This window comes from Medicago sativa, chromosome 8 (genome assembly GCF_051527215.1).
Source record: "Medicago sativa cultivar Bolivia chromosome 8, Bolivia_mono, whole genome shotgun sequence".
NCBI lineage: Eukaryota > Viridiplantae > Streptophyta > Magnoliopsida > Fabales > Fabaceae > Medicago > Medicago sativa.
The window spans coordinates 18,159,011-18,186,230 of record NC_140756.1 but is presented as its reverse complement, the minus strand read 5'-3'; the positions used below and the strand labels follow the sequence as shown (position 1 = coordinate 18,186,230).

The following is a 27,220-nucleotide window of genomic DNA, read 5'->3' as shown; positions in this document are numbered from 1 at the left end:
ATTATTTTGATGCATATTATCATATGTAGAAATGTAAGTAGTTTGAGAATTGTTATGTGCCTGGTTAAGTATGTTCCATTGGATGTACAAAGAGTTATTGAAGTAATGCTCTAAAATGTATTTTGAATCATGAGCTGGTTGAGATTATTAAGTCTAAGTATATGAAAGCTGTGTTGAAAGTTTGGATTGATGAGAGGAACAAAACAGATGGAGTCTGTCCAATTTGTTGAATTGGAGCTTTCGTGTATGAAGTTCCTTAATCTCTAGGAGAACTATATGTAACATGTTTCATGTTTGCTTTTTTCCATTCTTGCAATTAAAAATTGCTGTAACATGTAGTATGCACATTTTTTTGTTTGTTTGTCACACATTGTGTTTATTTATATTGCGGATGATGATACTGACAAATTTAGACTCGAGTTTATTAAAAGGAGAAAAGTTATAACTCATTTCGTTCTTCCAATTTTTTAAAATGTAAACTTTTATTTGGTGATTCAGTTTTGTCATAAAATACCGAAACAATAAACTGAAGCTTAAGAAATAGATGAAGATCTTTTTCATATTAGAAATGAAAATTCGTAATTTAATCTTTAAAAATGTTAACATTTGGCTAAATTAGTTCTTTTTAGATATAGGTTTTATGTATATTTAAGAAAGTAAATTGACCTGAAAAATATTTAGCATCAATTATACAAAGTTAGGTAAAGGATTTCAGTGATTGGAATATGTTACTAATATTCTCAAGTCGAATGTTCATGGCCTTCTTTTATTGAGACGGTTGTGTTCTTATATTGTCATATATTTTGAGGGGTTAACTTCTTGGAACTATTGATATACTGTCAAATCTGCTGACATGCTCACATATGTATTGGCCTTATTTTTCATTTTGTCCATTATTCACCAAACTCCGTCTAATAGCTTACTAGTAGAAATTTACTATACTATTCTATCATATTATGTCAAGTACTTGTAATTGTACCAATCATACAAAATCATAAAGAGCACATTTGAATATGCACACGTTATTTAGATTTGCATTTAACTAAAATTATTGATAAGTGTAAAAGTTGGACCCTGTAGTTAAACTAATATGCGACACTTCCACTTCCCAAGTTAGATATGCCTAGAATAATGAATCGTTTGTCCCTAATATAATCTGTCTCTGTCTCTCTCATAAGATTGCCTTCTTATACTCTTCTGTTTGCCTCTTCCTTTTGCTCACAAGAACAACATCTCTCGTTTCTCTATTGCTTTTTCTCTCGCTTATATATGGCAGGTACTGCCTATAAGGATCTCTCTGAAGATCTAAGACAGGTCCTCCAACACTTGCGGTACACGGTCGACATTTCAGTTGAAACTTGGACAACAACCGAGCTCGCGCGACACTTTATAACAACAGAGTTTCATTGAAAATGTCAAAACATTCAATCTTATCAATATGGAAGTTTTCCCTTACACTGTATTCTCCTTGGCGATTCAACATGGTTTCTGGACTGAAAACTGTAAATGTACTCCCACAACCATGATGAAGTTTTGTAACTTCCTCAAATCAAAACAAGGGTCTGAAATCCTCGCTAATTTTCAGAAGAAAGTAGAACTTTGCTTAAACGATAATTCCTTTGAGCATGTACATATGCTGAGTAGGCTGAGTCGTCAACGAACGGAGTTTGCTGATGAAAGGAAGAGGCAGACAGCTGAGATTGAAGCAGATATTGCTGACCACCGTCGTCAGATTGTTTTGCTGGAGAAAAAACTGGATATGGAGATAGTTGAGGTTGAGAGTTGTTATCTCCCAGCTTCTCAGTATGTTCCATTGGACGAGCCGGAATTATTGAAGAGATGTTATAATATGTATGTTGCTAAGACTATTAGGAGTGAGGAGAAGGTGAAGGAGTTGGATCAGGAGCTGATTCAGTTTATTAAGTCTGAATATGAGGAAGTTGTGAGTATGGAACATATGAGTGATTTCATGGAGGATGAGAATAGGAAACGTGCGTTGAAAGTTTGGACTGATGACAGGAACAAAATGTCACGACCCAAAAATATAATCGTGACCGGCGCACGAACTAATAGCTTATAGTTCGGCAAGCCTGATGACTAAAAAATTAAATAAACAATTTTCAAGTTAACTTTCGATTTAAAATCATGTTTACTGAAATTTCGACAGAGTAACACCTATAATTTCAACATTACCAAGATGTAAATCCTGTTCATAAACTATTATCATCAACCAGAATTTCAAAGTGACATTTTACATATTTGTACAACTCAAAATGAGACATTTCTAAACTCCAAATAGCTGCAGATACTTGACTCAACATATACATAAAACAATAGAGACATTCGTCAAGGAAGCCTACCAAAATGAGTGATGCGGCTGAACTTGGGTCTAGTAGCAGCTCTCTACCTAGCTGCTTGGAAATCTGAAAAAATAGAAAATGAAGGAGTAAGTCACAAGGACTTAGTGAGAGACAACAACCACCACCACTAGAAGGGAAACACACAAGGCACGATTATTTATATTTCTCAAAATTTAATATTAATTTACAAATCTAGTAGCCGTATGAAATTCTTATAATCCGCAAACGTTTATACATAAAAATCCGCACGTTATAATTGTTTACTATCAAATGGGTATACCTCAATGAAAATCCAACATCGTAAAGACATAACATTACAAGCCTTTTAAAAAAAATATGTATTGCCGAAAGTCTTAATAAAAACCTTTAAAGAAAATATTGAAAACTCCATTTAGTGAAAATAAGTAAAATGGATGAATCGAGAACTAGCTCCATCTCGTTGATAGCCCTCTCCTCCTAATGGTGGCCTTTCCATAGGGGCGGCTCCATCTAACGGATAGCTCTTTTCTCTCGACTCAAAACAAGATGAAAAATATGTTCAATTAGGGAGTTTACCTCTCATTGATAGCCCTCTCCTCCTAATGGTGGCCATTCCATAGGGGCGGCTCCATCTAATGGGGTAACTTTACCTAATTGAATTCACATACTAGGTGCACCTAGGTTGTCGCAATAATAATCATTTTTCTCAAAACATATAGCTTTAAAACCACAATTCGTAAAATATCAAGCTTGTGTCAAAGCACACAATCAAATTCCAATTTGTAATTCTTTGCTTATAAGTCATAGATAAAATCCAAATAGAGACCACAATAATATCATTGACTTTAAACATGTATCAAGACGAGAAAAATATTCGAAGGGTGTGTTCCCCATTTTTATAAACACTTTAACATATAAAATCATAAAAATATCAATAATGACGGTAATGAAAATAAGTGATAATGATCGTCATCAACTCACAGTTATGGCGCGTCAACTAAGTCTGCTCTCTAACCACTCCTGAAGAAGCATATGAAGCATCGGACATCATATCTGAGCATCAATAATTTTTCTCATGAATTAGAAACTCATCTACTCTAATCTCAATAATTAATTCCTAACACCAAACATGCCTAAATATGCACTAATTGAGTTGTAAATTGATAAATATACCTCCAAGAAGTCTTAATGATCAACTTTCACAGTATGGCATTCTTCTCCTTTCTTAATCCACAAACCCAAACTCAAAATCCCACCCAAGAGCACTTGTGAGAGTTGAGAAATCTTTGATTAGATGTGAAATTGATCTCACGTGTGTATGGTTTATGGAAGAAATATGGTACGTTGAAAGAGAGAGAGGAAGGAAAATGATGTATTGAAGGATGGTAGAAGAAGTGGAAACTGAAAGAGGGATATAGAAGCTTCGGGAGAAATAAAATGAGGGTGGGGTTAGGTGGTTGTCTAGTTTTTATTTTATTCTATTTAATTTCTTTATTTTATTTTATTTTATTATTTTTTTTTTAAAAAAAAAGTGAAACGGTGCGTTTCATTCTTCCCCCCTTAAGAAAATTCGTCCTCGAATTTTAACTACGATTGGATTCAAAGAATTGTTACTTATCACACAATACTTTTTCGGATTACCAACTTGTCTCTTCACCAGTCGACCTTTACCATAAAATCTTTACCAAAATGATATCCTTGGAGCATAGACATCTCACTTACTTATCTATTACAGTTTTCAAATGAAATTCTCGTATAACTGCACATCTTCATGACAATCACATGAGAAGAGTCATAAAAGTACTTCCAAAGCATAGATATATTAAACACATGGCGAGCTCTTGGGAGATTTAGTAGAAGTACCAAACGGTAAGCTACAAGTGTTACTCTTCAAAATCTCAAATGCTCCAATGAACCTTTAATTAGCTAGTCTATTTCTTCCAACCGTAAAGCAGCCTACATTGGTGAAGCATGTAAGAGAACATGTTCTCCAACTGTGAACTTTAAGGGACGACATCTCTTGTTAGAATAAGAGCTTTCCTACTCGGAGTTGTTACTAAACAATCTTAGGTCAATTCAACCTCGTGAATGGAAATTTTAATCAACTTTAGACCCACTGGTTCAGACTCAACAATTTTAAACCATCCTATCGAAGACATATATCGCCTATCGTACAATAACCTACAAGAATCCACCTTAATATTAGATTGGTTACTTCTCGTATAAACAAATTCCATCAATTCTAACTTCCTCTAAGATCAAGACACAAGCACGAATCATATTCTCTAGAATTTGTTTAGTTTTCACAAATTAACAATCATTCTAAGAATGAAAGTTGCACCAAGATTCAAATGAGTCCCTACTCTAAATCAGAAAGTTTTTCAAAGTTGAACGATAAATTGAGCTTCACAGTCAGAGATGATGGAGAACAACACACCATGCAAGGTGACAACCTCATCCAAAATAAATCCTAACATACTAAGGTGCAATATTACTATTCTTAACAAATAAGAAATATATAGACTTGGTCAATTAATTTATAATCACCCACACCAAGTCATAAACCTATGCGTTATTGGAAAACCTATAATGAAATCCATAGCAATGCTTTTCCACTTTGATTCAGGTATTTCGATAGGCTAAAGTAAACCCACAAGTGTCTAATGTTCAACTTTCATCTGTTCACACATTAAAGATTTAGAGACAAAACCCACTACATCCTTCTTCATTCCTTCCCGTTAATAAAAATTCTCACAAATCTCAATTCATCTTATTAGAACCTAATATATAACAAGAATAATGATCCTCCTATAATATTTTTCTCCTTAATGTAGCGAACACACAATCAAGGCTTCAACTACAAAACACCCTCGAAATTAACTAAGAAGCTTATAACTTTATCGTTCCACACATATATATCACCTAGACCTAGTCTAAATCAAATAAGAAGTTTGTAACTTTACTATTCCTCCCATTATCTATCAACCTTACCTAGTCTAAATCTTAACCTAAGTCTCCCTGATATTGTAAACTATGGTGGAAAAATTTTACACATGACCAATAATGCCATTGAATGATCAAGCTAAAATTGAATCCCACTTCCAACAAGTTTTTGTAACCTTTTAATTATAGGTCCATTCATTTTGTCTAAATGAGTAAGCCTACCCATGTACTTCCTACTCAACATTTACAACAACATTTGACTTTCCAAGGCGATATAAGTCTTTGCAATCAAAGTCTTTAAGAGACTTCATCCACCTTATTTCTCTTAAATTTAAGTTATACTAAATCCTTTGTGGTTGTTACAAATCTAAGAAAGTCCTTTCATATAAATAATGCCTTTCTTTACTCTTGGAATACACAAGAATGTCATCACTGAACAATATCACCCATCAGTCTAAGAAAGGTTGAAAAAAATCCAATTCATCAAATCCATAAAAGACGTTATAGCATTGGTAAGTCATAAAGGTATAACCAGAATTTTACAATGCTCGTAGAATGTGCAAAAAGTTGTCTTTGATATATGTTCACTCTTAATATCCAACTAGTGACACCCCTACTTCAATAAATCTTGGAAAACACTAAGCTTTTGGAAGTTGGTCAAACAACTAATAAATGCATGGTAAATAATACTTATTCCTAACTATCACCTTATTCACTTGTCTAAAAACTACACACAGTCACACATATCTATCTTCCTTACTAATAATCAATACCATTAATCCTCAAGGGAACGAACTTCGGTCAATAAATCTCTTATTGAGAAGGTCTTGTGTTCAGTCCCTTAACAATGTAAGTTATTCTAGGTCATTCGATAAAGAGGTATGGATGTGGGTTGAGTGGTAGGAACCAAGTTTATAAAGAATCTAATCTCATTATCGTGACAATCCAGAAAGTTCTTCAGGACACATCAGGAAACTCAAATGTTTTTAGAACATTTTTTATAATTCTTCACTCACTTGTATATCCATAATCAAAGCCAATGATTATTGACAACCTCTTTACAATAGATTGTTAGTTCCTAAACCCAAGGTTAAATTATATTCTACCCAACCAGGTTTTTCCTCAAAGGTAGAAAAGCGATCACCAATATCTCAACTCCCGCAACCAATTCACACTCAAAATCCTATAAATTTGTACTAACACGACTATGTTAATGCATGACTAGATAATAGTTGCGTAGTAGCTATACCCATGACGATCCCTCCTAATAACATACTTAACCACATTGAAATCATACCTTTCCATCTTTGAAACAAAAAATATATATTCAGAGTCGAATCAACCATTGTAGAATCAAAAGTACTCTAAAGAAAAGTGAATTACCTACATGCCCCATGATCTAATCAACGACTTTGCGTTGTGCCCAAAAGTTTGTCTTCAAGAACTGTCCATTTATGATATTTATATTTGTTCCTAATATGCAAATATAACTTCACCATCACACTAAAAAAAAATCTATGTATAATCATTCAACTCATTTCTAGAAAAAATTTGGTTTACTACTCCCCTTAAGCTTTTGTTGCCTAATATGAAGTGTCATGCTCGAAATCTCCACAAAATATCACAATTAGATTCAATAGTGAACCACTTAAAACACATCCCTTCAATGATAGGGTGATGATCGTTCCTTGAAGCTCTATCAAACGTGTTTTGTATTCTAAAAGTGACATATCCTCTGTTTGTCCCAACATTTTGTACTTGTGAGTTGATCTATACCTAACACTTTCTAGAAGAAAAAAGGGTCATAAAAATCAAATGGTCTCAATTCATTTCAACAGATGTGATCCCTCTTGCTTTACATGTCATAAATGAATTTAAGTGTATCTAACTAGTCGTATAACATACCATCCAACTTAAATTATATCAACTCCCCGTCCTTATATCTGAGCATTCTAATGCCCTTCGTAACCTCTATAGATCATAAATGAATTTTAGTGGATCCTCACTCAACCTTGACTAGCTTCTTGATGACCGACACCATTCGTCTTCCCTTAATATGACTAATGTTCTGACATTTTGACAAGGTAAGCATCTACCAGAAAACTAAGAAATCCTCCAAAGCTGGGGAAGTAAGCATAAAAAAGAAACAAAAAAAAACTCTTTGCTTTAAAATTTCATACACGAAAATGCAATACAATCCAATCTATTTCTGTAAAATATATATCTGATCTAGTTTTTTTTTTACAAGGATATAGTTTTCTGTAATATAAACTACAGAAGCTTGATGAAAGACTGCATGAAATGGAAGTATTCTGTCAACTTCTTCAAAATGATGTTAGTTAAATAGTTCCAATTCTCGGTTATCCAAAATTTGCCATACTGCATTATCTCTTCCTTTGCTTGAAGGATTAAAGAACACACGCGCACGTCTTACATTGTGAATTCTATTATTTAACAATAACAGTATGTTTAGAAAGAAAAGAAAAAAGTTGAGTGGAGAGGAACAAAATTGGTTGAGTTCTGAAGTATTTCCGGTCATTTCTTGCTTTAAAGAACATTGTTAGACAAGTAGTCACTTCAGAACATTGTGAACATGCTTCCCCAATTTATATTTTCAGAAGTAAAACATATATCAGATAAAATAAGAATAAATGACTAGAAAATCATATTCACGTCTGTCAACATTTAAGCCACATCCTCCATCAATTGCTTTAAGTCGAACACGGGTATGTCCCAAAACACGACCTATTTAACTAAGGTTTTAAGGTTAGGCAATAAACCCATAAGGAACTAATATCCCTTCTAGTGGAGATTCTAGTATTGGGTGGCATCCTCACCAAATGAAAGAAAATTGACCGAATATAGGGCAAAATGACAAACAGAGGGAGACCAATCAAAGACCAAAAAAAATCACAGGATTGGACAACAAGTGACACTACCATAGAATGCTAATAGATTTTTTGCAAGTAAATGGTGCCGCGGTTCACAATTTACTAGCAAGAATCTATTTTCATTCTATGTCTGCAGCTATTAGGACCTACAACCGGGCTCTGATACCAACTTTGTCACGACCCAAAAATATAATCGTGACCGGCGCACGAACTAATAGCTTATAGTTCGGCAAGCCTGATGACTAAAAAATTAAATAAACAATTTTCAAGTTAACTTTCGATTTAAAATCATGTTTACTGAAATTTCGACAGAGTAACACCTATAATTTCAACATTACCAAGATGTAAATCCTGTTCATAAACTATTATCATCAACCAGAATTTCAAAGTGACATTTTACATATTTGTACAACTCAAAATGAGACATTTCTAAACTCCAAATAGCTGCAGATACTTGACTCAACATATACATAAAACAATAGAGACATTCGTCAAGGAAGCCTACCAAAATGAGTGATGCGGCTGAACTTGGGTCTAGTAGCAGCTCTCTACCTAGCTGCTTGGAAATCTGAAAAAATAGAAAATGAAGGAGTAAGTCACAAGGACTTAGTGAGAGACAACAACCACCACCACTAGAAGGGAAACACACAAGGCACGATTATTTATATTTCTCAAAATTTAATATTAATTTACAAATCTAGTAGCCGTATGAAATTCTTATAATCCGCAAACGTTTATACATAAAAATCCGCACGTTATAATTGTTTACTATCAAATGGGTATACCTCAATGAAAATCCAACATCGTAAAGACATAACATTACAAGCCTTTTAAAAAAAATATGTATTGCCGAAAGTCTTAATAAAAACCTTTAAAGAAAATATTGAAAACTCCATTTAGTGAAAATAAGTAAAATGGATGAATCGAGAACTAGCTCCATCTCGTTGATAGCCCTCTCCTCCTAATGGTGGCCTTTCCATAGGGGCGGCTCCATCTAACGGATAGCTCTTTTCTCTCGACTCAAAACAAGATGAAAAATATGTTCAATTAGGGAGTTTACCTCTCATTGATAGCCCTCTCCTCCTAATGGTGGCCATTCCATAGGGGCGGCTCCATCTAATGGGGTAACTTTACCTAATTGAATTCACATACTAGGTGCACCTAGGTTGTCGCAATAATAATCATTTTTCTCAAAACATATAGCTTTAAAACCACAATTCGTAAAATATCAAGCTTGTGTCAAAGCACACAATCAAATTCCAATTTGTAATTCTTTGCTTATAAGTCATAGATAAAATCCAAATAGAGACCACAATAATATCATTGACTTTAAACATGTATCAAGACGAGAAAAATATTCGAAGGGTGTGTTCCCCATTTTTATAAACACTTTAACATATAAAATCATAAAAATATCAATAATGACGGTAATGAAAATAAGTGATAATGATCGTCATCAACTCACAGTTATGGCGCGTCAACTAAGTCTGCTCTCTAACCACTCCTGAAGAAGCATATGAAGCATCGGACATCATATCTGAGCATCAATAATTTTTCTCATGAATTAGAAACTCATCTACTCTAATCTCAATAATTAATTCCTAACACCAAACATGCCTAAATATGCACTAATTGAGTTGTAAATTGATAAATATACCTCCAAGAAGTCTTAATGATCAACTTTCACAGTATGGCATTCTTCTCCTTTCTTAATCCACAAACCCAAACTCAAAATCCCACCCAAGAGCACTTGTGAGAGTTGAGAAATCTTTGATTAGATGTGAAATTGATCTCACGTGTGTATGGTTTATGGAAGAAATATGGTACGTTGAAAGAGAGAGAGGAAGGAAAATGATGTATTGAAGGATGGTAGAAGAAGTGGAAACTGAAAGAGGGATATAGAAGCTTCGGGAGAAATAAAATGAGGGTGGGGTTAGGTGGTTGTCTAGTTTTTATTTTATTCTATTTAATTTCTTTATTTTATTTTATTTTATTATTTTTTTTTTAAAAAAAAAGTGAAACGGTGCGTTTCATTCTTCCCCCCTTAAGAAAATTCGTCCTCGAATTTTAACTACGATTGGATTCAAAGAATTGTTACTTATCACACAATACTTTTTCGGATTACCAACTTGTCTCTTCACCAGTCGACCTTTACCATAAAATCTTTACCAAAATGATATCCTTGGAGCATAGACATCTCACTTACTTATCTATTACAGTTTTCAAATGAAATTCTCGTATAACTGCACATCTTCATGACAATCACATGAGAAGAGTCATAAAAGTACTTCCAAAGCATAGATATATTAAACACATGGCGAGCTCTTGGGAGATTTAGTAGAAGTACCAAACGGTAAGCTACAAGTGTTACTCTTCAAAATCTCAAATGCTCCAATGAACCTTTAATTAGCTAGTCTATTTCTTCCAACCGTAAAGCAGCCTACATTGGTGAAGCATGTAAGAGAACATGTTCTCCAACTGTGAACTTTAAGGGACGACATCTCTTGTTAGAATAAGAGCTTTCCTACTCGGAGTTGTTACTAAACAATCTTAGGTCAATTCAACCTCGTGAATGGAAATTTTAATCAACTTGAGAGCCACTGGTTCAGACTCAACAATTTTAAACCATCCTATCGAAGACATATATCGCCTATCGTACAATAACCTACAAGAATCCACCTTAATATTAGATTGGTTACTTCTCGTATAAACAAATTCCATCAATTCTAACTTCCTCTAAGATCAAGACACAAGCACGAATCATATTCTCTAGAATTTGTTTAGTTTTCACAAATTAACAATCATTCTAAGAATGAAAGTTGCACCAAGATTCAAATGAGTCCCTACTCTAAATCAGAAAGTTTTTCAAAGTTGAACGATAAATTGAGCTTCACAGTCAGAGATGATGGAGAACAACACACCATGCAAGGTGACAACCTCATCCAAAATAAATCCTAACATACTAAGGTGCAATATTACTATTCTTAACAAATAAGAAATATATAGACTTGGTCAATTAATTTATAATCACCCACACCAAGTCATAAACCTATGCGTTATTGGAAAACCTATAATGAAATCCATAGCAATGCTTTTCCACTTTGATTCAGGTATTTCGATAGGCTAAAGTAAACCCACAAGTGTCTAATGTTCAACTTTCATCTGTTCACACATTAAAGATTTAGAGACAAAACCCACTACATCCTTCTTCATTCCTTCCCGTTAATAAAAATTCTCACAAATCTCAATTCATCTTATTAGAACCTAATATATAACAAGAATAATGATCCTCCTATAATATTTTTCTCCTTAATGTAGCGAACACACAATCAAGGCTTCAACTACAAAACACCCTCGAAATTAACTAAGAAGCTTATAACTTTATCGTTCCACACATATATATCACCTAGACCTAGTCTAAATCAAATAAGAAGTTTGTAACTTTACTATTCCTCCCATTATCTATCAACCTTACCTAGTCTAAATCTTAACCTAAGTCTCCCTGATATTGTAAACTATGGTGGAAAAATTTTACACATGACCAATAATGCCATTGAATGATCAAGCTAAAATTGAATCCCACTTCCAACAAGTTTTTGTAACCTTTTAATTATAGGTCCATTCATTTTGTCTAAATGAGTAAGCCTACCCATGTACTTCCTACTCAACATTTACAACAACATTTGACTTTCCAAGGCGATATAAGTCTTTGCAATCAAAGTCTTTAAGAGACTTCATCCACCTTATTTCTCTTAAATTTAAGTTATACTAAATCCTTTGTGGTTGTTACAAATCTAAGAAAGTCCTTTCATATAAATAATGCCTTTCTTTACTCTTGGAATACACAAGAATGTCATCACTGAACAATATCACCCATCAGTCTAAGAAAGGTTGAAAAAAATCCAATTCATCAAATCCATAAAAGACGTTATAGCATTGGTAAGTCATAAAGGTATAACCAGAATTTTACAATGCTCGTAGAATGTGCAAAAAGTTGTCTTTGATATATGTTCACTCTTAATATCCAACTAGTGACACCCCTACTTCAATAAATCTTGGAAAACACTAAGCTTTTGGAAGTTGGTCAAACAACTAATAAATGCATGGTAAATAATACTTATTCCTAACTATCACCTTATTCACTTGTCTAAAAACTACACACAGTCACACATATCTATCTTCCTTACTAATAATCAATACCATTAATCCTCAAGGGAACGAACTTCGGTCAATAAATCTCTTATTGAGAAGGTCTTGTGTTCAGTCCCTTAACAATGTAAGTTATTCTAGGTCATTCGATAAAGAGGTATGGATGTGGGTTGAGTGGTAGGAACCAAGTTTATAAAGAATCTAATCTCATTATCGTGACAATCCAGAAAGTTCTTCAGGACACATCAGGAAACTCAAATGTTTTTAGAACATTTTTTATAATTCTTCACTCACTTGTATATCCATAATCAAAGCCAATGATTATTGACAACCTCTTTACAATAGATTGTTAGTTCCTAAACCCAAGGTTAAATTATATTCTACCCAACCAGGTTTTTCCTCAAAGGTAGAAAAGCGATCACCAATATCTCAACTCCCGCAACCAATTCACACTCAAAATCCTATAAATTTGTACTAACACGACTATGTTAATGCATGACTAGATAATAGTTGCGTAGTAGCTATACCCATGACGATCCCTCCTAATAACATACTTAACCACATTGAAATCATACCTTTCCATCTTTGAAACAAAAAATATATATTCAGAGTCGAATCAACCATTGTAGAATCAAAAGTACTCTAAAGAAAAGTGAATTACCTACATGCCCCATGATCTAATCAACGACTTTGCGTTGTGCCCAAAAGTTTGTCTTCAAGAACTGTCCATTTATGATATTTATATTTGTTCCTAATATGCAAATATAACTTCACCATCACACTAAAAAAAAATCTATGTATAATCATTCAACTCATTTCTAGAAAAAATTTGGTTTACTACTCCCCTTAAGCTTTTGTTGCCTAATATGAAGTGTCATGCTCGAAATCTCCACAAAATATCACAATTAGATTCAATAGTGAACCACTTAAAACACATCCCTTCAATGATAGGGTGATGATCGTTCCTTGAAGCTCTATCAAACGTGTTTTGTATTCTAAAAGTGACATATCCTCTGTTTGTCCCAACATTTTGTACTTGTGAGTTGATCTATACCTAACACTTTCTAGAAGAAAAAAGGGTCATAAAAATCAAATGGTCTCAATTCATTTCAACAGATGTGATCCCTCTTGCTTTACATGTCATAAATGAATTTAAGTGTATCTAACTAGTCGTATAACATACCATCCAACTTAAATTATATCAACTCCCCGTCCTTATATCTGAGCATTCTAATGCCCTTCGTAACCTCTATAGATCATAAATGAATTTTAGTGGATCCTCACTCAACCTTGACTAGCTTCTTGATGACCGACACCATTCGTCTTCCCTTAATATGACTAATGTTCTGACATTTTGACAAGGTAAGCATCTACCAGAAAACTAAGAAATCCTCCAAAGCTGGGGAAGTAAGCATAAAAAAGAAACAAAAAAAAACTCTTTGCTTTAAAATTTCATACACGAAAATGCAATACAATCCAATCTATTTCTGTAAAATATATATCTGATCTAGTTTTTTTTTTACAAGGATATAGTTTTCTGTAATATAAACTACAGAAGCTTGATGAAAGACTGCATGAAATGGAAGTATTCTGTCAACTTCTTCAAAATGATGTTAGTTAAATAGTTCCAATTCTCGGTTATCCAAAATTTGCCATACTGCATTATCTCTTCCTTTGCTTGAAGGATTAAAGAACACACGCGCACGTCTTACATTGTGAATTCTATTATTTAACAATAACAGTATGTTTAGAAAGAAAAGAAAAAAGTTGAGTGGAGAGGAACAAAATTGGTTGAGTTCTGAAGTATTTCCGGTCATTTCTTGCTTTAAAGAACATTGTTAGACAAGTAGTCACTTCAGAACATTGTGAACATGCTTCCCCAATTTATATTTTCAGAAGTAAAACATATATCAGATAAAATAAGAATAAATGACTAGAAAATCATATTCACGTCTGTCAACATTTAAGCCACATCCTCCATCAATTGCTTTAAGTCGAACACGGGTATGTCCCAAAACACGACCTATTTAACTAAGGTTTTAAGGTTAGGCAATAAACCCATAAGGAACTAATATCCCTTCTAGTGGAGATTCTAGTATTGGGTGGCATCCTCACCAAATGAAAGAAAATTGACCGAATATAGGGCAAAATGACAAACAGAGGGAGACCAATCAAAGACCAAAAAAAATCACAGGATTGGACAACAAGTGACACTACCATAGAATGCTAATAGATTTTTTGCAAGTAAATGGTGCCGCGGTTCACAATTTACTAGCAAGAATCTATTTTCATTCTATGTCTGCAGCTATTAGGACCTACAACCGGGCTCTGATACCAACTTTGTCACGACCCAAAAATATAATCGTGACCGGCGCACGAACTAATAGCTTATAGTTCGGCAAGCCTGATGACTAAAAAATTAAATAAACAATTTTCAAGTTAACTTTCGATTTAAAATCATGTTTACTGAAATTTCGACAGAGTAACACCTATAATTTCAACATTACCAAGATGTAAATCCTGTTCATAAACTATTATCATCAACCAGAATTTCAAAGTGACATTTTACATATTTGTACAACTCAAAATGAGACATTTCTAAACTCCAAATAGCTGCAGATACTTGACTCAACATATACATAAAACAATAGAGACATTCGTCAAGGAAGCCTACCAAAATGAGTGATGCGGCTGAACTTGGGTCTAGTAGCAGCTCTCTACCTAGCTGCTTGGAAATCTGAAAAAATAGAAAATGAAGGAGTAAGTCACAAGGACTTAGTGAGAGACAACAACCACCACCACTAGAAGGGAAACACACAAGGCACGATTATTTATATTTCTCAAAATTTAATATTAATTTACAAATCTAGTAGCCGTATGAAATTCTTATAATCCGCAAACGTTTATACATAAAAATCCGCACGTTATAATTGTTTACTATCAAATGGGTATACCTCAATGAAAATCCAACATCGTAAAGACATAACATTACAAGCCTTTTAAAAAAAATATGTATTGCCGAAAGTCTTAATAAAAACCTTTAAAGAAAATATTGAAAACTCCATTTAGTGAAAATAAGTAAAATGGATGAATCGAGAACTAGCTCCATCTCGTTGATAGCCCTCTCCTCCTAATGGTGGCCTTTCCATAGGGGCGGCTCCATCTAACGGATAGCTCTTTTCTCTCGACTCAAAACAAGATGAAAAATATGTTCAATTAGGGAGTTTACCTCTCATTGATAGCCCTCTCCTCCTAATGGTGGCCATTCCATAGGGGCGGCTCCATCTAATGGGGTAACTTTACCTAATTGAATTCACATACTAGGTGCACCTAGGTTGTCGCAATAATAATCATTTTTCTCAAAACATATAGCTTTAAAACCACAATTCGTAAAATATCAAGCTTGTGTCAAAGCACACAATCAAATTCCAATTTGTAATTCTTTGCTTATAAGTCATAGATAAAATCCAAATAGAGACCACAATAATATCATTGACTTTAAACATGTATCAAGACGAGAAAAATATTCGAAGGGTGTGTTCCCCATTTTTATAAACACTTTAACATATAAAATCATAAAAATATCAATAATGACGGTAATGAAAATAAGTGATAATGATCGTCATCAACTCACAGTTATGGCGCGTCAACTAAGTCTGCTCTCTAACCACTCCTGAAGAAGCATATGAAGCATCGGACATCATATCTGAGCATCAATAATTTTTCTCATGAATTAGAAACTCATCTACTCTAATCTCAATAATTAATTCCTAACACCAAACATGCCTAAATATGCACTAATTGAGTTGTAAATTGATAAATATACCTCCAAGAAGTCTTAATGATCAACTTTCACAGTATGGCATTCTTCTCCTTTCTTAATCCACAAACCCAAACTCAAAATCCCACCCAAGAGCACTTGTGAGAGTTGAGAAATCTTTGATTAGATGTGAAATTGATCTCACGTGTGTATGGTTTATGGAAGAAATATGGTACGTTGAAAGAGAGAGAGGAAGGAAAATGATGTATTGAAGGATGGTAGAAGAAGTGGAAACTGAAAGAGGGATATAGAAGCTTCGGGAGAAATAAAATGAGGGTGGGGTTAGGTGGTTGTCTAGTTTTTATTTTATTCTATTTAATTTATTTATTTTATTTTATTTTATTATTTTTTTTTTAAAAAAAAAGTGAAACGGTGCGTTTCATTCTTCCCCCCTTAAGAAAATTCGTCCTCGAATTTTAACTACGATTGGATTCAAAGAATTGTTACTTATCACACAATACTTTTTCGGATTACCAACTTGTCTCTTCACCAGTCGACCTTTACCATAAAATCTTTACCAAAATGATATCCTTGGAGCATAGACATCTCACTTACTTATCTATTACAGTTTTCAAATGAAATTCTCGTATAACTGCACATCTTCATGACAATCACATGAGAAGAGTCATAAAAGTACTTCCAAAGCATAGATATATTAAACACATGGCGAGCTCTTGGGAGATTTAGTAGAAGTACCAAACGGTAAGCTACAAGTGTTACTCTTCAAAATCTCAAATGCTCCAATGAACCTTTAATTAGCTAGTCTATTTCTTCCAACCGTAAAGCAGCCTACATTGGTGAAGCATGTAAGAGAACATGTTCTCCAACTGTGAACTTTAAGGGACGACATCTCTTGTTAGAATAAGAGCTTTCCTACTCGGAGTTGTTACTAAACAATCTTAGGTCAATTCAACCTCGTGAATGGAAATTTTAATCAACTTTAGACCCACTGGTTCAGACTCAACAATTTTAAACCATCCTATCGAAGACATATATCGCCTATCGTACAATAACCTACAAGAATCCACCTTAATATTAGATTGGTTACTTCTCGTATAAACAAATTCCATCAATTCTAACTTCCTCTAAGATCAAGACACAAGCACGAATCATATTCTCTAGAATTTGTTTAGTTTTCACAAATTAACAATCATTCTAAGAATGAAAGTTGCACCAAGATTCAAATGAGTCCCTACTCTAAATCAGAAAGTTTTTCAAAGTTGAACGATAAATTGAGCTTCACAGTCAGAGATGATGGAGAACAACACACCATGCAAGGTGACAACCTCATCCAAAATAAATCCTAACATACTAAGGTGCAATATTACTATTCTTAACAAATAAGAAATATATAGACTTGGTCAATTAATTTATAATCACCCACACCAAGTCATAAACCTATGCGTTATTGGAAAACCTATAATGAAATCCATAGCAATGCTTTTCCACTTTGATTCAGGTATTTCGATAGGCTAAAGTAAACCCACAAGTGTCTAATGTTCAACTTTCATCTGTTCACACATTAAAGATTTAGAGACAAAACCCACTACATCCTTCTTCATTCCTTCCCGTTAATAAAAATTCTCACAAATCTCAATTCATCTTATTAGAACCTAATATATAACAAGAATAATGATCCTCCTATAATATTTTTCTCCTTAATGTAGCGAACACACAATCAAGGCTTCAACTACAAAACACCCTCGAAATTAACTAAGAAGCTTATAACTTTATCGTTCCACACATATATATCACCTAGACCTAGTCTAAATCAAATAAGAAGTTTGTAACTTTACTATTCCTCCCATTATCTATCAACCTTACCTAGTCTAAATCTTAACCTAAGTCTCCCTGATATTGTAAACTATGGTGGAAAAATTTTACACATGACCAATAATGCCATTGAATGATCAAGCTAAAATTGAATCCCACTTCCAACAAGTTTTTGTAACCTTTTAATTATAGGTCCATTCATTTTGTCTAAATGAGTAAGCCTACCCATGTACTTCCTACTCAACATTTACAACAACATTTGACTTTCCAAGGCGATATAAGTCTTTGCAATCAAAGTCTTTAAGAGACTTCATCCACCTTATTTCTCTTAAATTTAAGTTATACTAAATCCTTTGTGGTTGTTACAAATCTAAGAAAGTCCTTTCATATAAATAATGCCTTTCTTTACTCTTGGAATACACAAGAATGTCATCACTGAACAATATCACCCATCAGTCTAAGAAAGGTTGAAAAAAATCCAATTCATCAAATCCATAAAAGACGTTATAGCATTGGTAAGTCATAAAGGTATAACCAGAATTTTACAATGCTCGTAGAATGTGCAAAAAGTTGTCTTTGATATATGTTCACTCTTAATATCCAACTAGTGACACCCCTACTTCAATAAATCTTGGAAAACACTAAGCTTTTGGAAGTTGGTCAAACAACTAATAAATGCATGGTAAATAATACTTATTCCTAACTATCACCTTATTCACTTGTCTAAAAACTACACACAGTCACACATATCTATCTTCCTTACTAATAATCAATACCATTAATCCTCAAGGGAACGAACTTCGGTCAATAAATCTCTTATTGAGAAGGTCTTGTGTTCAGTCCCTTAACAATGTAAGTTATTCTAGGTCATTCGATAAAGAGGTATGGATGTGGGTTGAGTGGTAGGAACCAAGTTTATAAAGAATCTAATCTCATTATCGTGACAATCCAGAAAGTTCTTCAGGACACATCAGGAAACTCAAATGTTTTTAGAACATTTTTTATAATTCTTCACTCACTTGTATATCCATAATCAAAGCCAATGATTATTGACAACCTCTTTACAATAGATTGTTAGTTCCTAAACCCAAGGTTAAATTATATTCTACCCAACCAGGTTTTTCCTCAAAGGTAGAAAAGCGATCACCAATATCTCAACTCCCGCAACCAATTCACACTCAAAATCCTATAAATTTGTACTAACACGACTATGTTAATGCATGACTAGATAATAGTTGCGTAGTAGCTATACCCATGACGATCCCTCCTAATAACATACTTAACCACATTGAAATCATACCTTTCCATCTTTGAAACAAAAAATATATATTCAGAGTCGAATCAACCATTGTAGAATCAACCATTCTGAAAAAATATATATTTTCAGAAGAAAGTAGAACTTTGCTTAAACGATAATTCCTTTGAGCATGTACATATGCTGAGTAGGCTGAGTCGTCAACGAACGGAGTTTGCTGATGAAAGGAAGAGGCAGACAGCTGAGATTGAAGCAGATATTGCTGACCACCGTCGTCAGATTGTTTTGCTGGAGAAAAAACTGGATATGGAGATAGTTGAGGTTGAGAGTTGTTATCTCCCAGCTTCTCAGTATGTTCCATTGGACGAGCCGGAATTATTGAAGAGATGTTATAATATGTATGTTGCTAAGACTATTAGGAGTGAGGAGAAGGTGAAGGAGTTGGATCAGGAGCTGATTCAGTTTATTAAGTCTGAATATGAGGAAGTTGTGAGTATGGAACATATGAGTGATTTCATGGAGGATGAGAATAGGAAACGTGCGTTGAAAGTTTGGACTGATGACAGGAACAAAACAGATGGTGTCTCACCTTAATTGAGGCTTTTATGTACTCTTTCCAGTTCTTAAATTTCTAGGAGACCCATGCTACAATGTTTTCTTTGTCAAGTGTTTGCAATTAAAAAATGCTGTCATATGCAGAAGGTCCTTTTTATATGTTAGATTGTGGTTTTTGGATGCATTAGAATGAAAATTTATGCTATTTCATTGAGCCTTTTTTGAATGTTGCCACTACAAGGTTTGTTTTACTGCTACTGTACTTTAGAGTAAATGGATATAAAGGAGCTACTAGAAAATAGTTATCTCTTTTTTTTTTCTTATTATAAACAAAACAAAAACACTGTTATCAATAGCAACGTAATCTCCCACAACCATGATGAAGTTCTGTAATTTCCTCAAATCCAAACAAGGGTCTGAAATCCTTTCTAATTTTCAGAACAAAGCCGCACTCTCCAAAAATGATTTTTCCTTTAAGAAGGACTGATGAGAAGAACAAAACAGATGGTGTCTCCAAAAATTAGTTGTACTCTTTCTAGTTCCTTAATCTCTATTATCTAGGAGAACCGTACGACATATTGTTTACTTCTGTCAAATCTTGCAATTAGAAAATGTTGTAGTATGTTGCAGACAATGCTAATTAATATGGAATCAAAAGCATTGAAAGGAAAAAATTTATACTCCTAAAGAATGGAGATCTATTTCCCCTCTCTTTCTCATTTTTTGATCAAAATTAAATCATGTGAAACTTGGATTATGTTAAAATATATAGGAACAAGGAGGCTTCTTCCAATCTAAAACCTTAACAAATTCTCACATGTTCAAAATAAAAGAGACAATTTTTTGGGGTAAAGAACTAGACCTCTCTAAGTTCTAAAACCAAATGCACCCCGTTTCCTTCTTGTTTCTTTCTTCATCTTTAAGAAATTTGAATCTATAAGGTTTTCAAGAGAGGTTCCCTTTCTACTTCGAACTCTTCCGGCTTCTTTCAAAAGCTCAAACAGTCTTTTCTTTTCATCATCAACATCCGGATTCGCAGTTCCAAGTTTTTCTTCTCTCATTTTCAGTATGTATTCCAATATCTGAATGGCATCTTCAACTCTGTACAAAATAACATAAAAGAGAATTATTTTCATCCACCGAGAAGCAATCAAATTGTCCATGTATTTGCAAGACAACAGAAAGAGGAGAAACCAAACAATGCCAAAGTGTGCTTCGGACATGCATAATGATATAATGAAAAACAAATCCTAGGGTAGGGGGAGTGATGTTACGAATTTATATTCTCCACGTTCATCTTATCACTGATCTGAACCGTCAGACTAGATCGAATGACATAGGCCCATACTCGTATTTTGGACTCAATTAACAAAAGTAATTTGGTACATGAACCAGATTGTGTGACTATGTCAAATGCGTGATTCTCCAACTGCAGAAAATTTGGATCCCGTGACTTAGAATTTGGTTTAGACGCAGTAACTGCGTCACACAACTATTGATCCTGAGAATCCAATTTAAATCAAAGATCGAGATCATTTAAAATTGATTTAGCGTAAAAGTTATCCTAACTGTGCAATCTCAAATCAATGGGCGGGATTGATTGCTACGTGATATTTTCACTCCAGGCGATTCAGATCCATGGATTTACAATACAAATGTAAACAATTTTTATTTTATTTTTTATAAAACAAAGAAGGAAAAAAAAAAATTGTTTACCTGCCCAAGGCATCATAAGTTGCAGCAAGGTTGCTATACACTCCAAGAGTGTCCAAATGATAGGTTCCATATTCCCTCTCCAATATCTCTCTAGCTTCTTCAAAATGTGTGGCGGCCTCTTCAATTTTATACAGTTGAACACATGCCAAGCCCATCTGGTTCAACACAAATCCAAAAAACGCAGATTTCCTCTCCCCACCGGCTCTCAGCTTGGTGACAGCATTATCAAAAGATTTCCAAGCATCCACATGCCGGCCGACCATGTAGAACATCACTCCCATTTGAGCTTCAATTCCTGCCACCGTCCTATATTGTCCCGGGATACCCTCCAATAATTTCACAGCCTTCTGCAAAAGCTTCAACGCCTCCTCGGGCTCGTTTAGAGCTTCGTAGATTGCAGAGATTTCAGTCAATCCACTCGCAATCTCTCCGGCGGTTATTCCAGGCGTAGGTTTACTATATATTCTTAACGCATTTTCGCAATAGGATGTTGACTCTCGTAATTTTCCAGTCTTGCAGTAAAGATCTGCGAGTCGAATGTACACTAAAGCAACAGAACTGTGATTTTCACCCTTGGTGGATTTGAACACTGTCAGCGCTTTCTGATAGGCGAAAACAGCTTCGTCGAAACGAGACAGCGACGAGTAAATATCTCCGATGCTAACATCAATAGCTGCAACCTCATTATCTTGTCCGTTAGCAATCATTGCCATGCTGGCTAGGACAAGATGCTCAAGTGCTGGTTCATAATCTCCCTTTGCTTCACAGATAAGGGCCATGAGGCGCCGGTCTGCTGCTTCTGTAAGAGAAGCGGGTGAGCAATGCTCCCTATGAATTTCCAATGTCTTCTTGCAGAAGTGCTCTGCATCGTCGAATTGCATGGCTTGAACATGGGCTTCAGCTAAGTACCTGCCGTTTAAGGTAACCAATTAGATCGAATACATTTCAGCACCTATCACATGAATGTTCTAGTTGAATTCTATGAAAAAATTGGATTCTATATACCAAATCATAACAGTCTTAATTAAAATCAATATTGTTAGTAAGTAGTCCAATTCATTTTTAGTCCAAAGTAGACTAAGAAAAGTTCTCGAACTTCAAACATTCTCCCTGGTTATACTTCCTCCCAAGATTTTAAAGCTAATCCTTCACTTCGCATAGCCAGAGAGAGAGTTTTGTTATGTCTGAGGGAGTTCATCCCATTAAATACTTATATGCTTGAGAATCTGCAAGACTGCAACCATTCGCCAATCCATCCCCAATTCACAGCAGATTCCAAAGCCATTACATGGCCACAGCCACATAGTCAACAATACAATACTAAAATTACTACATTTGAGAAAATGCATAAACTAAAATTATACTGCAAAATTTGAGAAAATGACTAAATTGATTGACTTCTTCAATGATCATTTCCCAATTAGGTGATGCCCCCACCCGCTAAATTTAAAACTAAAATCACATCACTAAACATGCACTTATGGCCTAAGTGCACCAAAACAAAAAGAAAAGTACAAACAACCATCACCAACAAACATAATAATATCAATACATAAACATCAATATTCATCTTTCTTATCCTTATCTCCTCTTTCTTTATCCATCATCAATATCATCTTACGTGACATTTGTGCATAAAAATATTTATGAAAGTAACATTACATTGCATATATGTGTATGTGAAGACATCAAAACAAGACATGTTAATAACTTTACCTGCAAGTCTCAGCAACTCTCGGGTCGGACTTACCCAAAATATCCATTTGAATCTTCAAACCTGACTCGTAACACAAAATGGATCTATCCAACAATCCAGTCATAGAATAAGTGTCACCAAGTTGCATATATCCAGAAAACTTCACCATAGCATGACCCGACCCGTTTTCAACATCCAACAACAAAATGGACCGTTCCAACTCCTCAATAGCCTCATCCAAATTCCCCAAACTACAATAAATTGCAGCAACAACATGTAGACATGTGGCAAGATCCACACCCGGACCCGAAACCCGTTCAAAACATTTGGATGCCCGAATTGCATAATCCAAAGCCTTTTCTGGATTCTCACCAGAAGCTATGGTATCTCTTGCCATCTTCAGAAGAAATGGACCCAAATCAGGATTCTCTAAGGAAGATTCATCAATGATTATTGTTTTCTTTATGGTTTTCCTCATCGCCGGTGATGGGTCCCGGTGGTTATCATCGTCGGTGGCCTCACTTTGCGGTGGTTCACGGAGGAAAACACCAAATGATTGCATTTGAGGTGGGGTTTTCACTGTTAACTCTGTCATTGTTGAACAATCAATACCCACAATTCAAAATTCAAAATTTCTTCATACCCATGATTCAAAATTTAAACTTTCTTCACACCCAAGTTTTAAAATTGAAATTTTTTCACATCCATGAATCAAAATTTAAGCTTTCCTCATACCCATTATTCAAAATTGAAAATTTCATCATACCCACTATTCAAAATTGAAAATTTCATCATACCCAATATTCAAAATTGAAAATTTCTTCATACCCATTATTCCAAATTGGTTTAACAAAAAAGGGAAAAATTCATTTTTAATTTGAATAGACCTATGTTTAAAAATTCTGGTTTTTGGGTGAAAAAACATACTTAATTTTTTTGATATTTTTTTCTAAGCTATTGAATGTGTATATATATAATTACAACGAAGAAGTGTGGGAGAAGATTGAAATGAGTATAGAAGTGAGTGTGAGAAGAAAAAGAGAGTGAAAAAGGAAAAAAGTGGAAGAGAAGTGGATTAGGGATGGTAGTAGTGGAACGTTGCTTGAAAGAGACGACTTGTAATAATGAAATTTGAATACTTTAATTTCAGAACAAGCTTCACAAGGAAGAAAGGCAAGAACAGAGTCACAATTTCCATGATTCTGTTTTTGGATTGAGATTGGAGTTTCAGAAAATTTATGTTGTTTAATTTTTATTATGTCTTTGATTTTTATAGTATAGCTTTCTTTTCTAGTAAGAATGCAGCCTTCAGGACTAGTTGTTGGTTGGATGTGACAGTTTACATGTTCTTATTTCTTAATATATTTTCTTTCCTTACACCAATTCAAGTGCTAAGTAAATAATATTGGATCAAAGAAAATGGGACATGTTCTTTAGATTAAATATACTTCCTCCTCACTATTATAAGCAAAACTCTATTTTTTAGATAATAATTAATGGATTTAATCTATAATAAAGACTATATATATTAACTATTTTATGTATCTAAAAAATTATTTTATGTAACTAAAAAATTGAGTTTTGCATATAATAGTGACCGGAGGGAGTATGTTTGTTACTAAACTAGTTTTATTGTACAAAGAAAAATTGAATCCTTAACAATTAATTTTAAATTTAAAGAGTGGTTATAATATGTTGGTCACATAAATCTAGGAGTGCGCTTCTTTTTTTTTTTTTTTTGTTGGTACAAGTGCTTCTTTATATCTCATCTTCGAATTTTTAGGTATCAATAATTTTTATGTTAGGTTAGTTCATTGAAAATTTTGCTCGACTTCAATGAACTTTTTGTTAATGGACGGTGCGATTGATCTCTCAAATTAACCGATCCTTAAAATAGATACAGTATTATTTTAAAAAAAAAGATAATATAAGCTTACTTGAAAATATAATGATTTCTTATTTGACAATGGTATAAATTATTTTACACCTTTGTTAAATTCTATTATTATACTAAAAAAAATTACTTAAATGATCTAAATCCATAAAACATAAATACGAAAACAAAATGATTAGTCATACATTTTTCTTTTGCTATATTAGTACATATATAATGCAAAATTGATTGGGTTGCATAAGTAATAGTATGTGGATGTTGAATGCCCAATAGTGAAAAGAGGAGCTAGGAAGAATGACCTATCTCTTCAGTAGTTTGAGATTTTAAATGACACAAAATTAGAAGTTTTTTTTTAATGTGTATATCCAAAAATAGAGTGGACAATTAGAAGTTTTATTAGAGGTGAGAAAAGGATTGTCCATGATAAATTATAGCAAAAGTATTATTCAAAGGGTAAACTTTCAACAATATAATAATTTAGAGGAATTCCGTATATAATGTATGTGAATGCTTGGCAACAAAGTTTTCATTTTAATCATATAGAAAAAAAAGTTTTCATTTTAAATTTGTATTCATTGCGATGAAAAAAATTGCTATCATAGGTTGGTTATGAGTGGACAAACAATGGAAACACATAAACTTTGTGCCTAAGTCTTCATTATTATAGGATACTTAGTAAAATCTCAAGTAGTGTTTGTTTGTTTGTTTTGAGCGTTTACGCTGTTAAGGACCTTAGACCATGTACAATGTTTACTTTCTTTCAACACCCACTTTTTCAATTCCCAACACTCCACATCATCTTCTCTCTTTTAATTCAACACTCATTCAATTTTTACCTCTCCAATGGTTTTCATTCAACACCCTACCCCACCACTTTTTATTTCTTATTCTTATTTAATTTTTGTTTTTATAATTACATAAAATTATAATTATCGATTATAATTAAATTAAAGTAATACAATTAAAAATTTATTTTTTAGTTTAAAATGGAAAAACAAAATTTTGTAAAATAATTTATTTTTATTTTCTTAACTTAAAATGCAATACAACAAACTAAAAACTTCACTTAGTTTGTTAATAGAAAGATAGTAATAAAGATGAAGATAGTGAAAAATTTGGTTTTTTTCTGTGTCCAAATCAAATGAACCAAATCTCTATTTATAGAGGGAAAAAAATCATGAATTTTGGTATTATTTTTTTTTTTAATTATTTTTCAACGAAATAGTTGATTTAAATAATTAAAATGATAAAGAATCTGCGTGACCAATCAGAAAGAGACACGTGTGCAAGCTTATCCAAAAAGCAATTCCTCTCTCATCCCGTCTGCAGCTCACACGCTGTTGTCTGCGCGTGTGCTGCACGCGCCTGTTCTATCCAATGGAACGTCGCCACGTGGCATCGGATGGCAGATTCAATTCTGTTGAACTGGTTCATCATCTCTCTCGTCCAACACACCATTCAACACTGCTTCAACACACCATTGGACTGCTTTTCCTTGTTTAATGTCAGATTAAACAAACCATTGTATATGGTCTTAAATACATGTAATACATGTAATCTATTTGGATACATGAAGAGAAAGTACCCGAAAAAAGAAAAGATCATACAAGAATGCTAGTTTTGCAATAGCCGCAAAATTCTTATGGTCTACGTTGAACACTTTTTTTCTTCTAACATAGACACTATGAAAGCTTCAAGATCAAGGTGAAGAGGATAAAAAGAGATGTGATGAAAGGTCCACTACAAAGACTTTTAATAAAAAAAAAAGTGTCTTGATAAAAAAAAGTGTTAGTTAGTAAGTGACCACATCGATTAACTTCTCTATATTTTGCATCAACTTCTACCCTACTTTCATTATCATCTCTCTACAATAGCACTTTCTCAACATAAAATATCTCAAACTGTTATCCCTAAACCTCAAATTGAAATGCCACGCATCATATCATTTTTTTATCAGAGAGTTGAAGATTTTGCAAAACATCACATTTTCATGCGTAAAATATACACATCATACTAAAAATATCAAAGTGTCAACATGACCGTTTCTAAGATTTTTGTGATTTTTGTGGCTCAAGAACAAACTTATAATTTAAACCCTAACTTGCTACTTGCAATTGTAGAGATTAATTCACCGGAAAGGATAGAGCTGCAATAGATGACAAAATTCTCTTTTAAAAGATTTAACATCT

General features: G+C 33.7%; 2 protein-coding genes, 1 long non-coding RNA gene and 1 pseudogene across 5 annotated transcripts; 2 read left to right on the top strand and 2 right to left on the bottom strand.

Moving 5' to 3' along the window:
• The first annotated feature begins 1,192 nt into the window (after positions 1–1,192).
• On the top strand, positions 1,193–2,080 carry LOC146897489 (uncharacterized; annotated as a pseudogene).
• Positions 2,081–2,158: 78 nt separating this feature from the next.
• LOC146897488 (uncharacterized) lies at positions 2,159–18,303 on the bottom strand. 3 transcript variants are annotated; one of them, XR_015021724.1, is made up of 7 exons: positions 16,149–18,303; positions 15,957–16,028; positions 14,997–15,059; positions 9,639–9,710; positions 8,679–8,741; positions 3,321–3,392; positions 2,159–2,423 (listed from the first exon to the last, which is right to left on the bottom strand). It is a non-coding gene; the product is annotated as an uncharacterized LOC146897488 (long non-coding RNA). The 3 variants fall into 3 exon arrangements; XR_015021726.1 differs by lacking the exons at positions 2,159–2,423; positions 3,321–3,392 and adding an exon at positions 7,590–7,726; XR_015021725.1 differs by lacking the exons at positions 14,997–15,059; positions 15,957–16,028; positions 16,149–18,303 and adding an exon at positions 9,831–10,112.
• A 1,008-nt stretch (positions 18,304–19,311) lies between these two features.
• LOC146897487 (uncharacterized) lies at positions 19,312–19,841 on the top strand. The gene has a single exon (XM_085733390.1). The coding sequence runs from the start codon at positions 19,351–19,353 to the stop codon at positions 19,762–19,764; it is 414 nt and encodes a 137-aa protein (XP_085589516.1). The 5' UTR covers positions 19,312–19,350; the 3' UTR covers positions 19,765–19,841.
• Positions 19,842–20,385: 544 nt separating this feature from the next.
• Positions 20,386–24,078, bottom strand: LOC146897486 (protein KINESIN LIGHT CHAIN-RELATED 1-like). The gene is made up of 3 exons (XM_085733389.1): positions 23,158–24,078; positions 21,442–22,350; positions 20,386–20,826 (listed from the first exon to the last, which is right to left on the bottom strand). The coding sequence occupies exons 1-3, from the start codon at positions 23,730–23,732 to the stop codon at positions 20,592–20,594; spliced, it is 1,719 nt and encodes a 572-aa protein (XP_085589515.1). The 5' UTR covers positions 23,733–24,078; the 3' UTR covers positions 20,386–20,591.
• Between the last annotated feature and the right edge of the window lie 3,142 nt (positions 24,079–27,220).

Bases quoted from the DNA above. Each gene is read 5' to 3' on its own strand.
- LOC146897486 (XM_085733389.1), bottom strand. From the start codon at position 23,732: ATGACAGAGTTAACAGTGAAAACCCCACCTCAAATGCAATCATTTGGT. The intron at 22,351-23,157 runs GTAAAGTTATTA...CTTAAACGGCAG, and splicing joins AGAGTTGCTGAGACTTGCAG to GTACTTAGCTGAAGCCCATG. The intron at 20,827-21,441 runs GTAAACAATTTT...TATTTTGTACAG, and splicing joins ACTTATGATGCCTTGGGCAG to AGTTGAAGATGCCATTCAGA.
- LOC146897487 (XM_085733390.1), top strand. From the start codon at position 19,351: ATGCTGAGTAGGCTGAGTCGTCAACGAACGGAGTTTGCTGATGAAAGG.